Source organism: Nicotiana tomentosiformis, chromosome 12, assembly GCF_000390325.3.
Source record: "Nicotiana tomentosiformis chromosome 12, ASM39032v3, whole genome shotgun sequence".
In the NCBI taxonomy this organism is placed as follows: domain Eukaryota; kingdom Viridiplantae; phylum Streptophyta; class Magnoliopsida; order Solanales; family Solanaceae; genus Nicotiana; species Nicotiana tomentosiformis.
The window spans coordinates 13,234,231-13,252,920 of NC_090823.1; the positions used below are offsets into that span (position 1 = coordinate 13,234,231).

Genomic DNA, 18,690 nt, shown 5'->3' on the forward strand with positions numbered 1-18,690 from the left:
CCATTCTCAATCGCAATTTGTCCTATCCAGAACATCTTTTGCCCGTTCTTACAACAACTCTACCGGTTCGTTCCACCGTTGGATCCAGAACTACACATGGCCTGATTCCTGTAAAATTAGGGATATGTAGGCAGCTCAAAAGACAGAGTGCAGCCTATATTTTTAAAATCACTCCATTCGGTAAAAATCGGTCATCATTTCTTTACCCCGACAACTCTTTCATCCTTCCCGGGTAAAGAGGGGCAGCTGTTGATACCCAATTTTTCCCTGATATTTTTTAAATATCCATATATACTTTCACAATAGTGCATATACACCATCACTTGATTTATAGACATATGTCAGCATTTTTCATAATTTCCTATAATTCTTAAAGGGCTTTAAATCAATTTATTCTTGCAATTTATTACATAAATACTCATTAATTGCCTCACAAATTATTTTAAAATGCTTTTATTATCTAATTTCACCATTTATACCCATATTATATTTCAAATATTTTTAACATATTTGTCATAATTGCATTTGCATTTTTTAAGGCCAAAATTGCACATTTGCAATAATAGCCTATATGTACTTATCATTACTTTAATTATGCCACAATAATCCTTTTATACTCTTTATAGTTTTAAATAACTATTTTTACTTGTTTTATGCACAAATAATATTTTTATTATTTACGTATCATTTTTTACAAATTATTTATTAATTAAAATTGGGTATTTAAATAACAGCCCATTTTTAAGCTTATTCCAGTCCAACAATCCAGCCCAAACCAAATGACCCCTAACCAATAACCTAACCAGTAAACCATTTCTATACCTGACCTAACCTACCTTTTAATTAACCACTCCTAACCCTAATCCCCCCATTCTCTACTATCCGTCGTCCTTAAACTCCTAAACGCTCTCTTCGTCTCTGCAAACCCTAGCGTCGTCAACCATTTCCCCTTCAAGTCCAGCCCAGATATGGAATCAATCATCGATTCCCTTACCTTATCGACCTCTTCTCACTATTGGCTACTCGTTTATGGTATCACATAATTGCTTGCCTAATATGGCAAGCCGATTTCTTTTACTTTGAACCAGATCTGGTTCGGATCTTTGCTTCTTTCCATTTATGTTCATTCTCGTATCTTTATGGTATGAATCTCTGAGATTCTTCTCGATTCTTTACTTACCCTAAAACTAGGGTTTAGATCTTTCTAGATCTGTTATGGTTCTCTTTTTTTAAAAAAATATTTTCCTTTAATGTTTCCGTATATCTATCTATGTGCATCTCTATCATGATTTTTCGTTGATATTTCTGACTAATGTTTACCCTAAAAATTAGGGTTTTTGATTCTTCAAAATCAAACCAAATCTGATTCAATCTTTAATATTTCCGTTTATCCGTCTCTGTGCATCTTTATTATAGCTTTTCCTTTGATTATTTTCGCCAATTTTAGTTACCCTAAATTTAGGGTTTTTGATTCTTTAATCACTTTTCCTTCAATGATTCTGTCTAACTATTTCGATGCATCTTTATTAAAACTCTTGATGTTAATTGTTGACTAATAATTTACTTACCCTAAACTTAGGGGTCTTTGATTCCTCAAATCTATTTGATTCCCTAATTGTTGTGTTAAAATCTCTGTCTATATGTTTTACGTGTCTATTTACTTGTTACTTCTGCCGGTTTGTATGGCTTACCTTAAATAGGGTTCCGAGTTTTCTTTCCTTAAGTTAACTGTTAGATGATTTCCTTTCCAAATACCTTGATTGATTATTGCCATATTGGTATGCTATAATTCAATGCTATTTAAACCCCTCCTTCATTCCCCTTTAAACAAACATAGAACTTGAATCTTCTCACTATTAAAACTATATACTGTTATTATATTCTGAGCCAAGGCCAGAAATCCTACATTGTTGCCTCTGTTGGTGATCATTGCTACCTTGTTAAGTTTCTTTTTGTTTCTTCTGAACTAGTAAGTTGTTGAAGCCTTTTTACTACTTTATTACTCGTTCAATATGTTACTCTTATTTAATTAGTTGCTTTTTGTATTCTAGACATGTTTAACTCAGTAGATTAATTGACAAAATCTACTTAATTATGTGTGACTTAAGACATGTTATTTATCTGATTCTGTGCTCACTATGCTATAGCCTCTTTATTAATTTTCATTGATAACTAATGTTCTTCTTGACTCATTATTGATCAATGAACTTCCTTTTCTATGACTTATCCTAGTCTGAATTCCATATTGCCTTTTGTGAAGTATGTTTAGGAATTGGTCCTTATCAGTTTATGACTTTGTTGATTTTCAAACTTGTTAGTTTCAAGTCTGCTTAGTTTCAAAGTGTTTGTCTCTGTTCTATGTGTGATTCTATCCCTAAGCATACTTCCCAATCTTGTCCTGCACTCTTTTGAATCCTAATTCTTTGCTGGCTTAAAGACAAAGTAATCTAAGTACTGTCCATTGGCCTTCCTGATGTGCGCACTGCTCAGGGTTCATATGAGACCCTCGTGAACTCTGACACACCAGGATTTGATCCATAGTTTCCCTTGAATTAGTTCTGATCTTTCTTCTCAAGTGTGAGCACTGCCCGGGGTTCGTGAAGCCCTTGGGAACTCTGACACACTAGAGAATTGGGCTTGGTATACTTATCCTTGAAACATAGGTGAATCAGTCACTATTGGGCTCAATGAACATTGGTTTTGGAGTTATTGTGAATTAAAGGCCTGGCTTGTCTATGTGTATTTGGGCCTGCTGCAGGCTTCCTATAGTCTATATACTTTGTAATTCATTTATTCGATTCTGGTCTGTAATAATTATTTGTAATAACAATTGGGGAAATAATAAGATTGGGAAAATGGGCTTATTTTGGTGCTTGTATGAAACAGGTAGATAACATGCCTATAGGTTTTACTTTACGCCAGGAAATGTTCTCCTAATTGTGTGTTCAAACTTGTCTAGATGCTTATTATGTTTGCCATTGCATGTTAGATAATCTGTCTATAGGGATTTTATTTTGCTCAAGTAGGTTATGCGAACATCTTGTCTACTTCATTGTTACATGATTAGATACCATGCCTATAGGAAATACAATAACTAAGTTCAACTTACATTATAGCATATTCAAATCTGCTTCTTTAGAAATCATGTCTATAGGTTTTAATTAATTGTCACACTCGCTTAGTTAATATGCATGTCTATAAGAGGTAATGGCAGTTTCAATCACCAAAGGTAGAACTCATGCCTATAGAGATAATTATCATTTGTGCCAAATACTAAAACTGGACTCTACATAATGTCTTGCTAAATGTCACTAGAAAGCATGCCTATAGGGACAACAAAGTAATTCTGAGTATTTTGCTGTTATCACTGTCAACTGCTAAATAAGTCACCTTGATAACATTCTTATAGGTTTAAACGTTTCTAATCGAAATCAGTAGGCGATTACACAGTCACCTAGAAATTACTTTCATGAACTGCCAGTATGTTTAAAATCCAGAATCACGTAGAAATCATATCTATAGGATCTAACAGTCTTAACTGTTAAAATTGTCAACATACCAATCTTTTTGCATGCATTTGCTACCTAATGTGCGGAGGCTAATCCGAGCCCTTTATCTGTTTTTGTATGAAGAGTCCAACTTGTTTTGTATGTCGCCTAGTATTTTTTACAATTTTGAGCAACCTAAGTTGAGTCTAGAACCATCCAAAATAGGGGTCTCAATGCCTCCAGGACCATAGGTAATGGAGGGTAGTGCACACATAGGGTACGAGTTAGAATTGATTAGAGCGTTGTAGGTAAATAACTTAAAGATAGTAATCGGGTAGCAGGAGATCATAGTCAGTGCCCGCTGAATAATATGAGTAACACCCCCATCCTGGGGGAGTTACGAAGTAGTATTTATGTTGCACGGGGTGATCCTTTAGGCTAAAAAACATAGGACCCCCATACCTATTAAAATAATTCCTTCTCTTCTCTATTAGACTAATTCACATGATTTAAGTTCGGCCAGGACCCACCGTTGTGGACCTCGAGGAGTGCCTAATACCTTCTCCTCGAGGTAATTTGAGCCCTTACCCGATCTTTGGTGACACAACTAGTAAACCCGAGTCATTTGCAATACGTGCCCTAACGCACCTTAATCCGTTAGGTGGAGATTTTCTTAATAACCAATTCATTCCCTTTTCTAAAAGGAGTTGTCAATATCGAAGCCCGATTCCGCGAGAAAAAAGGGGCGCAGCCCGCCTCACCTATCAAACATCCCCACATGCATATCATCTTTCACCCGCAAAGTACCATTACCCAGTTACCACCTACCATACCTATAATACCCAGCCAGCATACTACCACTCATCTCCAGCTGCCCGTGAGAACTATCAAAACCTCGACAAAATTTCAACTCCAGAGTTCCTAGACAATACACCGCTATCTCCAAACCAATAGCCTAATTGTGCAAGAGATTGAAAGCTTTCAGTTACGTCACTCCCATTCCTGCAGCTGCGATTGAAAATCCTTCTCAGTGGATCAATCCCAATAAAACTTGTGCCTATCACTCAGGCATGTAGGGGGACATTATTGAGGAATCGTATGTTGAAAGACAAGATACAGACATTGATTGACACTAAAGTAATACAGACAAAGGAATTTGCACTGAATGTTCACAATAACCCCCTTCCTGACCATAGAGGTGAAGGATTAAGCCTGATTGAGACTGATGAGGAATAAGACTAGGAAGGATCCATCGATCTTATTCGAGAAGGAGACACTCCTATGATATCCCATATTACACTTTCACCAATTGTGGTTATATCTAAGCTGCCATTCACTGTGATGGTAACTCCATCACCGTCCTACGAATATGATATTGTTATATGGGATTATGTGGCAGAGGCATGAAGGAAAGTGAAAGACAAGATGGAAGAAGCAGGTGCTACCCAAGGAATTACTAGAACCTGCAGTATCTACACGCTGGGAAATCTCGCTCAGGGAGGACAAGTATTGAGAGCATGCCAAAACCACCTGTTGTGGAAACAGGTATTGATGATCTTTGGAGAAAGGTACAAGCGAAGGAGTATTCTGTTGTTGATTACCTAAACAAATCACCTGCCAAGATATCCATCTTGTCATTGTTACAAAATTTAGATGTACACAAGAACACCTTTATGATGCAGTTAAAAAGAGCCTATGTGCCTATTGGCATCACTAGTAGAGAGATGGAAAATATGGTGGGACGGGTGCTGGACAAACACAAGATCACCTTCTATGAAGACTAGTTGCCATCGGAAGATTTAGATCATAACAAAGCATTGCACATCACCGTGTAGTATGAAAACAAATTCATTGCTCGAGTCATGATTGGTGGGGGTTCGAGACTAAACAAATTCCCTCTAACTATCCTAAAAAGATTGGGCATAGGTATACCAAAGATATGGCTGGGAAGCATGAACATGAAAGTATTTGACGGGTCCTAAAGAGCCACTATTGAAGAAATTAATGTGGATTTGAAGATAGGCCCGACCTGGTTCGGTGTTGAGATCCAGGTGTTGGATATCTCCACCACCTATAATTTGTTTTTGGGGTGACCATGGATACCCATGGCTGGGGCGGTCCCTTCTACATTGCGTCAAGTCGTGAAGTTTGAGTGCAATCATCAGGAGGTAGTTATCCACGGGGATGAAAGCAATCCTATCTATAGAAACCAGACTATACCAGCAGATGAGAACATAAGGAAATTGGGAGGAGAAACTTTCCATAGTATCGAGTAGATAAATGCGCTTGATCAAGGACAACGATGGAGTGACAATGTTCTAAGCATGCTGTTGTGGTTAGGGTATGAACTAGGAAAGGGTCTTGGTCCTAAGCTTCAAGGGATCATAGAGCTATTACGACCACGAACTTAGGGCACGGCCTTTGGTCTCAGTTATGAATATATTGTACAAGAATATAAGGATTGGTCACCGCCATGGCATGACTTCTATTATCCGTTGCCTCAATCCATAGCACCACTACACCAGACATTCCACAAGGCCAAAGTGATTTGGGGTTGCGAGGAAGATGAGATCTTAGCTGGCATGAGGAGCTTGTTTCGAAACGAAGAAGACTGCACTACAATCTTGGAGGAAGAGGAGGAGGACGTTACTATCAAAACAGTGGGAGATGGAGTTGTTCTCAGGAACTGGACCATCGCACCATCTTGGGCTCGGCAAGCACCTAGCAAAATTATTACCTATCCTAATGAATCTAAAACTGTGAAATGTGATGAGACAACGCAACACGATGAGAGTTATTCAGAAGAATGGGAAAATGATGTAATACCTGAGGAAATTTTCATGGAAGTGGAGGATTTTGAAAACAAAATGTAGTCCAATCTAGAAGAAACTAAGGCAGTAAATATAGGAGATTCCAAAATAGTCAAAGAAACGCGCATTGGCATACCTATCACTATCATACAAGGAAGAGTATATCAAATTTCTGAAGGAATATGAAGACATCTTTTCATGTTCGTATGATGATATGACAGGCTTGAGCACATCCATAGTGGCCCACAAGCTACCTACCAACCATAGTATGTCCACCGGTGTAGCACAAAACTCAGAAAATTAAAAACTGACATGAGTTAGAAGATAAAAGAGGAGGTTACCAATCAAATCAAAGCCAAGGTCCTTCGAGTGGTCGAGTATCCGACCTAGTTGGCCAATATTGTTCCAGTGCAAAAGAAAGACAAAAACATTAGGGTGTGGGTTAACTATCAAGATCAGAACAGAGCGTTTTAATATTTCTAATTAACTTCGACATCGTCTATGTGACTCAAAAGGCAGTCAAGGGGCAAGCAGTGGCCGATCACCTGGCAGAGAATCCTGTTGGCGGAAAATACAAACCATTAAAAATGTATTTTCCCGATGAAGAAGTGTCTTTAATAGTAGAAGATATCGCCAAAGCTTAAGATGGTTAGAGAATGTTCTTTGATGGAGCCGCGAACTTCAATGGAGTAGGTATTGGAGCTGTCCTAGTATCAGTAACCGGCCATCACTATCTGATATCCACAAAGCTCATATTCCCATGCACCAACAATATGGCAGAATACAAGGCTTGCATCTTGGGAGTCATACTTGCCATCGACATGAACATTTAAGAATTACTAGTAATCGGAGATTCAGACTTGCTGATACATCAGGTGCTCAAAGAATGGGCCACCATGTATACCAAAATACTACCAAACCTACAGTGTGCAAAGGATTTGATCAAGAGGTTCACAAAGATTAAATTCAAACATGTTCCTAGAGTTCAAAACGAGTTCGCAGGTGCATTGGCCACCCTGTCCTCCATGATACAACATTCAGACAAGAACTATATTGACCAAATCCCAAAAGAGATTTGGAAACAGCCTGCATATTGTGCTCATGTTGAAGAGGAAACTGATGGGAGTCCATGATTTCATGACATCAAAGAATATCCGGAAAGGGGAGAGTACCCGGAGGGCGCTACACATACCCAAACCGCACATTACGAAGGTTGGCTAACCATTTCTTCTATACCAAAGGAATTTTAAACAGAATGTCCCATCGACCTAGGTCTACTAAGATATGTCGATACACGCTGGAACCTGCGGACAGCACATGAATGGGCGCGTTCTAGCCAAGAAGATATTAAGGGTAGGATTGTACTGGATGACCATGCAAGACGACTACATCAAGAATGTACAGAAGTTTCACCAAAGTCAGGTGCATGCTGATATGATACGAGCGCCTCCTAATGAACTCAATGTGACAAGTTCACCTTAGCCTTTCTCCACCTGGGGCATAGATGTCATTGGAACAATCGAGCTTGCTGCCTCCAAAGAGCACAAATTCATCTCGTAGTCATCTATTAATTCACAAAATGGGTCAAAGCCGCCTGCTACACAGCTTGTCCGGGATCATATTGTCTGTCGTTCAGGGTGCCCGAATCAATCATTACCGAAAATGCCGCCAAACCCAACACTGATCTGATGAAAGCCATATGTGAGACATTCAAAATCAGGCACCAGAACTTTACAGCATATAGGCGATAAATGAATGGAGACGTCGAAGCCACCAACAAGAATATTACGAAGATACTAAGGAAGACTGTGGACAAATACAAGGAGTGGCATAAGAAGCTACCATTTGCTCGGATACCACACCACAGTCTGAACGTCAACTGGGGCAACTCTTTATTTATTGGTCTATGGTACCGAAGCCATTATACCTGTCGAGGTAGAAATTCCATCCTTAAGAATCATGTAGGAGGATGAGCTTAGCAATGCAAAATGGGTAAGAATATGGTACAAATAATTGGATCTCATTGACGATAAAAGGATGAATGTTGTGTGTCATAGTCAACTCTACCAGAACAGAATGGCAACAGATTTCAACAAAAATGTTAGACTGAGGCAATTCATACCAGGGAAACCAGTGCTAAAATGGATATTTCCACATCAGGATGAAGCGAAAGTAAAATTCTCACCTAACTAGCAAGGACCTTAAATTTTTCATCGAGTGTTGATAGGAGAAGTGCTCATACTAGTAGAAATAGATGGAGAGATATGGTTAAAACCTATCAATTCAGACACCGTCAAGAGATATTATGTTTGAGATTGTATTTGCACTCCTTTTGATGCAACATGAACTATGATTGATTTGATTCTCATTTAAGAGGGGATACGTAGGCAGCCTAGTGGGTCCGGTCACATTATAATAAAATTTCATTCCCCTCTATGGTCGGAAACAGATGCAAGATTCTAAGTTTCTTCAATCTCATTATGTCGAGGATCACCAAAAGAGTATCGTCGGAAGTATATGACAAAACTAGGGCAGGATTTTGAGGGAATCCTCAAAATTACAAGATAAGGACGTCGCACTGTCCCAAAGCATGTCATGGCCTGCAATTCGACCAAATTATTTTGTGCATTATCTTTTAGACAACTACGTTCCTTAGAAATAATTTATAAGAAATGCATATTTTTGAAAACTTCATTTATGTAATAGCCAAATGTTACTCGGGATGACTCAAGCACAAGGCATCAAGATAGGAGCAAGGACGAAATAAGGAATAAAAAGAACGAACCAACCTTTCCCATCTTACAATGTTTCTTTGGATGCAGGCATATCAGATACAAAATTATCGAATGTATCCGCAAGGGATGCACGAAAAGGTCACTATCCCCACATTGATAGACGTAATGTACCACAAATACATCAAGCTAAGAATCGCTTTCTTTCCTATCGTATATCTAAATATCACCTTTTTTGCAAAGGACTAAATGTTGCCCTTAGTACATAACATGAGGCCAAGCACTGCCTCCATTATTGCATAAGGCTAAACATTGCCTTTCTTTGCATAGGGATAAGCACTGCCCTCATTACATTGCATGAGGCTAAGCAATGCCTCCATTATTGCATAAGACTAAACACTTCCTTTCTTTGTATAGGGCTAAGCACTGTCCTCATTACACAGCAAGCATAAGGCTAAACATTGCCTTTCTCTGCATAGGGCCAAGAACTGCCCTCATTACATTGCATGAGGCTAAGCACTACCTCCATCATTGCATAAGGCTCAACGCTTCCTTTCTCTATATAGTGCTAGGCACTGCCATCATTACATTGCATGAGGCTAAGGCACCTCTTCCTCGATTCCTTGTAGACTCTCTTCTTCCCTTGGAGGATTCGCCGCGTTCTGGTGATCGAACCATTGCCTGTATCAACACAAAGAGAATTGTCAATTGTACATCATAATTCAACATAGTTAAGACTCAAGTAAGAGACGGAGAACAATTCAGATATAGTGGGGTTATAAGGGAGTGAACATGTTGTAGAAATGGGCAACTGTGGTAAGCACATTTTGATGTGCGGCCCTCACAATGAGAGTGCGGACCGCACAATTTTAAGTGTGGCCGCACTTCTGTCAAAAAACTTTGGAGTCCTCATATGCATCTTCTCTGAAGGACGGTGCGATGTCAATGTGCAATCACAGAATTCATTTGCGACCACACAATTAAAAGTGAGGTCCACACATCTGTATTCTCAGAGGACAATTATCTGATAGATAGTGAAGACTTTAATGTGGCCACTCAAGGAATTCTACGGTCCGCACAATTAAAGTGCTGCTGCAAAAACACTATCCTTCTACCAGTCACCCAATTCAACAAATTGTGGACCACACAAATTCAAGTGCGGCGACAGATTTCAAAAATTAAACAAACAACTATAATTATACCGAGGTTTTGCAATTAGTTGTTCAAATCTAATCGGCAACATGGTATACACATAAGATTCAACTAACCCAACCCATTCTAGCATGTTTCAACAACTACCTATGATAATACAATAATATATGACCTAAAAAGAAGCTAAAAATAAGAAAATAAATTCAATAATCAAAATAAAAAAAATTAAGATGAAATGAAGGAGACCAGATGATGTGACTGTGCAACATCTTGTGAGTGAAAATGGGTATGTGTCTGTTAGTCTGAGGTCCTCAGGTAAGCTCTCAGAGTAAGAGTTATTAAGAGGGAAAAGGACCAAGGCAGCCGTATAATTCCAAGTGGAGTCCGCACTCTTTCACATGGCCTTAGTGGTCTGTTTCACATGTGCAGTCCGCACAATTTCAAATACGCCCTAAGAATTCTCCTTGCGGTTGCACATTTGCCCCGCACTGACAGGGAAAAAGTTCAGAGACTTGTCATTTGACATCTTGTTTAGCTTCATGAAGTGCTGTCATCAAATGAAATTTGCGGCCACACAAAGTTTTCTACTGTGGCACAATCTTTTCTGCAACCGCACAATTGAAAAGTGCGGTCCGTATTTTCTGCTCCACTTACACAATTTTGTCTACCCATCTTTCATATATACTCAAGCCTACTGCACACTTCAAATCAAGTTTAAAAAAATAAGAAAAAAACATCAAACTATTTAAAGAAAAGGAAAAGAACTTGGAGCCTCAAGTGAAATAAATGACTGCCACCATGTGGCTCTCTCAAACTTTACCAAAGTAGTGCTTTACCCGGTGACCATTGACTTGGAATATTTCATTGTTCTGGTTCATCAAATCCAATGCACCGAAGGGTGTTACACCAATAACTTCAAATGGACCACTCCACTTGGACTTAAGCTTCCCGGGAAACATCCTCAACCTTGAGTTAAATAACAATAAAAGATCAACGATCTTGAACTCTTTGTTCCAAATTTACTTGTCATGAAGATATTTCATCTTTTCTTTGTGCAAGGACGAACTCTCATATGCATGGTATTTGAACTCATCCAATTCATTCAAGTGTGCAACCCACAAGTTAGCGGCTACATCCCAATCAAGATTCAATTTCTTCAAGGCCCACATTGCTTTGTGCTCTAGTTCCACCGGAAGATGACAAGGTTACCCGAACACTAAGCAGTATGGAGAAATTCCGATAGGTATTTTGCAAGACGTCCTATAAGCCCACAATGCATCATCAAGCTTCTTCCATCTCTACCCTTTTACTTACACGGGTTCAAGCCATGGAAACAGCCTCTTGCATAAATGCAGGGTAAGACTACGTACTATAAATCCTTTTGGTCCATCCCTTCCCCAGACCTCACGCACAGCGGGAGCTTAGTGCACGTGGCTACTCTTTTTACTCTTTATCTCCATGTTGGAGACGTCCACTTGACCACTAGAATGTGGATGAATGGGAGTCGTGACATTGTGAGTCACACCATACTTGCTAAGTAAAGTGTCAAAAGCCTTGTTGCAAAAGTGTGACCTCCCATCACTTATGATTGCACATGGAGTACCAAATCTTGTAAAAATATTTTTCTTCAAGAAAGCCACTACACTTCTCGGCTCATTGTTGGGTAAGGCGATGGCTTCAACCTATTTGGACACATAATCCACCACGACCATTGACAAAAGGTCCCATAAAGTCAATGCCCCAAACTTTAAAAATATCAATCTCCAAGATGGTCGTGAGAGGAATCTCATTTGTTTTATAAAATTCCACCGGCCCGTTGACATTCATCACATCTTTTCACTAAATCACTTGCATCTTTGTAAAGAGTCGGCCAATAGAAACCCCATCTTAGAACATCGGCCATCGTTCTTGCTCCACCATCATGACCACCATATGACGAAGAATGACAAGCACCAAGAACATCACCTTTCTCTCCTAGTACACACCTTCTAATCACCCCATCCGTACAAATACGAAAAAGGTATGACTCATCCCAATAATAATCATGACAATCTATTTTGAGCTTCTTCCTTAGGTTTGAAGAGAACTCATCCGGAATGATACCACTCACAAGAAAATTTTCAAAATCCACAAACCACAACACCTCTTTCAGTGATAGTTCCAAAAGTTGCTCATTGGGGAAAGAGTATGTCAAGCCCCAAACCTGAAGAAGCATGGCCAGCACCCGGTTCCATACTCAGCCCGAGCGTACCACTCTGTAACTGTGACTCTGGAGGGGTAACCCTCAACATAGGCCGATATGGCCATATTCTGAATCATCTCAAAATATCGTCTCTCTCATTCGGGGGTTAAACATACCCAAAAGCTCATATATATAACTGTGCAGGCTGATGAGGCTACCATGAACATCTACTAATATACAAAATATACAGGACTCATCTACAAACCTCTAGCGATAGCTGAACTGTAACATGGTCGGGACAGGGCCTCAACCTACCCATCAAACCTGTATATATAAAATGGACACCAATGTCTAGACCTGGTAACTACGGGGAAGTGGAGATTACCTACAAAGATGATGTATGACTGTGTCTATTGGGAAGGTCTATGCAGTTGTCTATCACGACCTGCAGGCATGAAATGTAGCATCCCGGTAAAAGGGATATTAGTACGAAATAATAAACCGAGTACGTAAGGCAACTGAATAACTGAAATCTTAAATTGAAGTGATAATATAATAACTCAGTGTAACTGGGAGCCAATAATAATCTGGAGATATTCTTGCCTACTGATACTAACTCAACTCTCTCAATATAATATGTAAAATAGTTGTCTGGCTCTATAATGCTCGGTATGTGTAACTGCTCTGCCGTAGTAGGCTCTCTCATAGGTGCTTGGCCATACTAGGCTCTGTATATCGGCCATTGTGGGCTCACTTATAGGCACTTGGCCACAGTAGGCTCGGTATATAACTTACCATCTGATCAGAGGTTGCCATATAGGGCCTGTTATTCGATTATACCTCGATGGTGGTGAAAATAATGTAATAATATATATATATATATATATATATATATATATATATATATATATATATATATATATATATATATATATATATATATATATATATTGGACCCTCTGTTCTTTATACTAGAAGAAGACAATACTTGACTGAATATAAAGTCTCGATAAGGGATAATACTGTAACTTATGAGACTAGAAAGATGTACATAAATTCAGGAGTACGAACTTCTCTTTATGTCTTGTTATTAACGCATATAGTTACAAGATCATGCCAAAATGAAGGAAGGGTTTAGATTTAGCATACCGTAACCTCGTTGAGTCCTTAATAGCTTCCAAGCAACTCTTCAAACAACATAATCCAGTCTACCATAGCATAAGGAGATTCAAAATCGGTGTTGAGTAAAGGCTAAGTCCGTAACTTAAGCTATTAGCTCATTCATATAAATTTGGGAAGCATCGCCCCGATAACAATGGCCTTCTCCAATACCATATACCAACAGCCCAACAACACCAATCAATCTACACAACAACAAGTGCACAAACATCACACACAAAACTACTATTTAACATGATGAGCGGCAAGCTTGGATTGGAACCAAACCCCAACTCTTTTTTCCACCTCCTTTGTACTTACAACACCATAAATAGGTAAAGAATATAGAAATATATATTTACATGACATTCCAACCTTATATCAATCATAAAGGTAACATCAAATAGCCCCACAAGAAAAAACAACGAAATGATGAACAACTTCTAGGTATTGTGTGCTTGCTTCTTCTCCTATTTACAACATACTCAACATATTGGCAAGAATAACAACAATAAGAACATTATAACCAAGTTATTCCCCATGATTTCCAGCCAGATGAAATCATATACACAACTCCAAAATAGTCCAATAAGAGACAACAATTTCTTATACAACTTCAAGTTCTATCTTGTAATTCTTCATCCAAATAACTTAACCAACACATAGATAAGACTAATCCTAAGAAATAGGTTGTTATACATACCTTAAATAGTCTGAAATAACTCGAACCAAAGCTTCCCTTTGCTTACAAGCACCCTTATTCACATCACAACACTATGGTGACTCTCTTCTTCAGTTAGGATAACTTTTGATGTTAGGTTTAGTTAAAACACCCTTGGATTCGACTTGGAACCCTTGAGAACTGTTACAGAGCTCTTGGAGAGTTTGGGAACTGTCCTTGGTCAAAAATGACTGATGGCGTCCAAATCCACTACTAAATAGTAACGATCGCATGCAATATAATTTACCCAACTATGAGTCGGGGTCGAATCCCACATAAAACAATATGTAGGCGATTTGGCGTGTAAGAGAATTATCACTTATTATACTAAGTCAAACACTTAGATGATTTTTGAAAATATTTATCACTAAATGTGAAAATGTAAACTAACCTAGAAAGAAAATAAAATGATCAATGGCTACAAGCATGGATGCATTGGGAATTACACTCAAGTAACAATCCAATGTATTTCACGATTTAACAAATATGAGCGAAGTTATGTTAATTAGCCTCGGATAATTAATTCTATATTAGCTTCTTCCGAAGACTAACAAGACTTCCTAATTGAATTATTCCTAAAACAATTAAGAGATTAAGCACACCCGATTATGGCTACAAGTAGTTCAATCCTAACCCTAGGTAGATTCTATAAAGTGAGGGTTAAAGCCTCAAGTTCTTGTTAATTAATATTTCCCAACCCCAAGTTATCTTTCCCAAAACTAATGGGCGAGTCCTAGGGTTAGCTAATCCCTTTGGAAATATTAAAGAACAAGAATAATTAAAGAAACAATAACTCACTTCATAATAAATAAAAATCGTTTAATACATAACCACAACAAGATATTTAATAGACACTTTGAATATTTCCATATGTTGAAATAAATACTACACACTTATATATACAATACAAAGTAAGGAAATGAAGAAATGAACATAAATGGGTAAGAAATTCTCAACCAAAAGCTTCAAATCTTCAAGACCCAAGTGTGTGTGCAAGAACCCTAGCTCCAAAACTTGTTCTCTCTAGTCTAAAGACTGAAAATAAGTCAAAGATGTGTTTCCAATAGTCTAGGTCGTGTAATTGTGGGTTTGGAAACGAAAAAATATAACTTGCCAAAATTACCCAGATCTGAAGCCCGTTGACTGCACATGCGAAAGCATCAATGCAGGTGTGCCTCCACATAAGTGGATACACTCTCGCAGAAGTGGATGTTTTGGACATATATACTTCCGTAGAAGCGGACCACCATGCGCATAAGCGTGTCCGCAGAAGCGGACATAAATCATAGAAGCATGACCGTTGATGCGGTAAACCAATCGCAGATGCAATTTTGCCTGCCCAGGTCTTCTTCCGCAGATGCAAGTCTTGTCTCGCATAAGTGAGCTCGCAGAAGCGAGCAGTGTTGCGCAGGTGCAGAAACACTGAAGGAATTTGCACTTTTTAACTCTATTTTTCTTAATTCTACTTCAATTGAATTCAACTCTCTTCATGCATCATTTACCCGTAAATCTAGCAATGCACACCATAAATCACCTCATTTTATAATTAAAGGCACAAAAATTAAAGAAAAGAGACTAGAATAAGTGGTAGAATCACCACTCATCAATGACAAAACGTGAGCCGTCCAAGCCCTTTAAAATGTTCAAGGTTCGTCCACTACCTAAGTGTGTCCCACTGGGAGGTGCTTGCGCGATCTCATGAAAACGCGAATATCTCTCTACTCCAATATAGTATCGATGAACAGTTTAATGTGTTAGAAAGTAGACTCATAGATATTCAATTTGGTAGGTGAATCATTAAGTAATTCCAAGTATATTGGGAGAAAAACTCAGCTACATTTGACCTAATTTTCTGCACATTTATGAATGTAACTTGTGATGACCTTTGCCAATTTTTGTTTCGCAACTCGTTTGAATTCAAAATGTAATACACAACTCTCCTACGACTAAAATAACTCATAAAATAACCTTCTTATCATGGTAAGCACCCTAATACCACCCTAAAAGTATATGTTATAACATTCCCAACTTGGTACTAGTTATCTATGATCTTAAAGTTTTAACCTCCAAAGTAACATGATTAACTTACTTTTTGTACTTTCAAATATAATCTCATTTCTGAACTTATATTAATTGTACTCTCATTTACGAAAACATGGGGTGTAACATCATTCCCCCCTTTGGAACATTCGTCCTTGAATGTTGACTAATGCACTTATCAGTCTCATAATCTATAGCTCTTATGAATACTTTAATACAATCTTTGTCATCTAGGAAACTGTTCTGTGAATAAATCTAAAGGTCAGGGCATTCCCCCCTTCAGGCCTCTTTCTCACAGCACGATCTGTGGTCAGAATTCTTCCGATTTCATAACTGTTTCTACCTTCTATCATGCAGCTTGTACGATTTTGTCCTTGTAAGTGCGCCAATGCGACTCTTCTCTCGTTTCTCCTCCAGCTTTTAGCCAATCTCTAGGCTTCATTTTGTGAACATATACAGAACTATGACAAGCTGTCCCTCTGGGAATCTATTGGTATACTGAATATTTTTGCTCGGTACTTTGTCGAACTTTCGACTATTGCTATATCTTGTTTCAAAGCCTCGGTTATCTATGCTTATGGCTTTATTACACCTAGGTAGGTCATACTATACCATAACTCTTACTTCGGTTTATTATTCCCGATGCCTGCTACCCAACTCCAGGTTACTCTCTCGTTGTTTATCCTATATGTATAAATCTAAGTCCTTTAGTTCTTCCTCATTACTATTCATCTTATGAATGACGTCCTGATCGCATCTCATACTTTATAACCTTTATCCATCTATTGTTGATTCACCTTAATGTTGATCTATAATCTACCACTGATAACTTGAAACCTCTTATGTAATATATTATCACTAGGGCTCACATCTCATCGGGGAACATCTGGAGTTATTTGCCCGATCCACTTAGGGACAATACTATACTTCAATAACCGTATTTCATAGCATCCCAATGTGATTCACCTTATGGGGGTATTAATCCTCTACAATTCATGAAATCCCTTTTCTTTGAATCATTACACAATCAAAGGCCTAAACGCCATCCTCTTATCTAGCACAATTACACCCTTATTCTACCACTAGGGCTGCATTCCATCTCTTCTAAATTCTCCTAGTCTTAAACTCCTTTGAGTTCACTCATGCCATACTAAGCTTTTTATAACTTACAGAAACCATCAGCTCTCTTGTTGTGATGAGTTTAATCCCGAGGACTTACCTATTCTCGTCACCTTCTCACTCACCTTTTCATATCCTTACTCCTGTCTACCTAAACCTATGTCGCTCTACCATACCTTAGGTTGTGACCTACACATATCTATTTATACTACTTGCAACCTTCCTTTAACTCTCTAGCACCATAGATTTTCTTATGTTATTCTGGAACCTCAAGAGAGACACCACACTATCTCTAACTCTTCTTTACTCCCTTAACTAGACCTTTTGGTAACTGGAAACCATAGGGTGGAAGATATGCTACTGACGACACTACTATCATTACTGGATACAGAATCATGATGTTTCTAGCCCTCTATCTGAAATATACATTATTCATAACCTTCTATACTTGGTCGTCTTGTATCTTTTTCACCTTTACCTTACTTGCCTTTAAAATTCGCATCGTATCTTCTATCTCTTTCATAACCTCCCTTAAACATAGGTGGAATTCACATCCACACCTTAAAGCTCTACTATAATACTTGCACCTCATGTGCATACATAATCCGACTGAAGCTTCATACTGACTCTTTATGAGGTTGGCACTCTTCTAACTAGATTTATCGTAGAGCCATTATAGAATATGGCCGTTGTACTATCTCTTTTGTATCTCTGATATTTAGAGTGATTCTACAATGTTCTGAATCATGATTTCTATACTCGTCGAGGTCTAATAATCAGACTCATGATTCACTTAGCTGATGTAACTCTTTAGTTTCCTCTTCTATCTTAGCCTTTAAGTAGTCTTACATTATCTTCTGATCTGCGGCTCAGTGTATTAGTTATTGTTGTTTCCTTTTGTGGACGCTATGGAATATCCATAATATAATCTTCTAACAATTCAAGACTTTGTCTGTGAGGTGGACTCAAGTCTTTCTTTTAACTTATACTGGAGTGTCCTATAGCTATAAGAATGTCAACATATATGCTGCATATATAATACTCTGAAATCTTAAGTGTGTTCATAATGTAACTAACTCTGGGTCATTGTTCAAATAATTCCTTTCATGCCTTCTCGGCTTTCTTTAAAAGTAAGCAATTACTTTTCCTGGTCGTTTTTCCACGTGTTGCATGAATACTTGGCTTATCTTAGTGCCCATATATATTGGGTTTTTTTGCATCATATAATCTCGAATATTACTTTTGATTTTACTTCTCGTTCCTTAGTCACAATAGGTGCCACTGTCTT

The 18,690-nt window shown here is 38.2% G+C and overlaps 1 protein-coding gene across 1 annotated transcript; it reads right to left on the minus strand.

The window, feature by feature from the left end:
- Positions 1–11,977: 11,977 nt before the first annotated feature.
- Positions 11,978–12,397, minus strand: LOC138902259 (uncharacterized). Its single transcript, XM_070190103.1, has one exon. The coding sequence runs from the start codon at positions 12,395–12,397 to the stop codon at positions 11,978–11,980; it is 420 nt and encodes a 139-aa protein (XP_070046204.1).
- Positions 12,398–18,690: the final 6,293 nt, after the last annotated feature.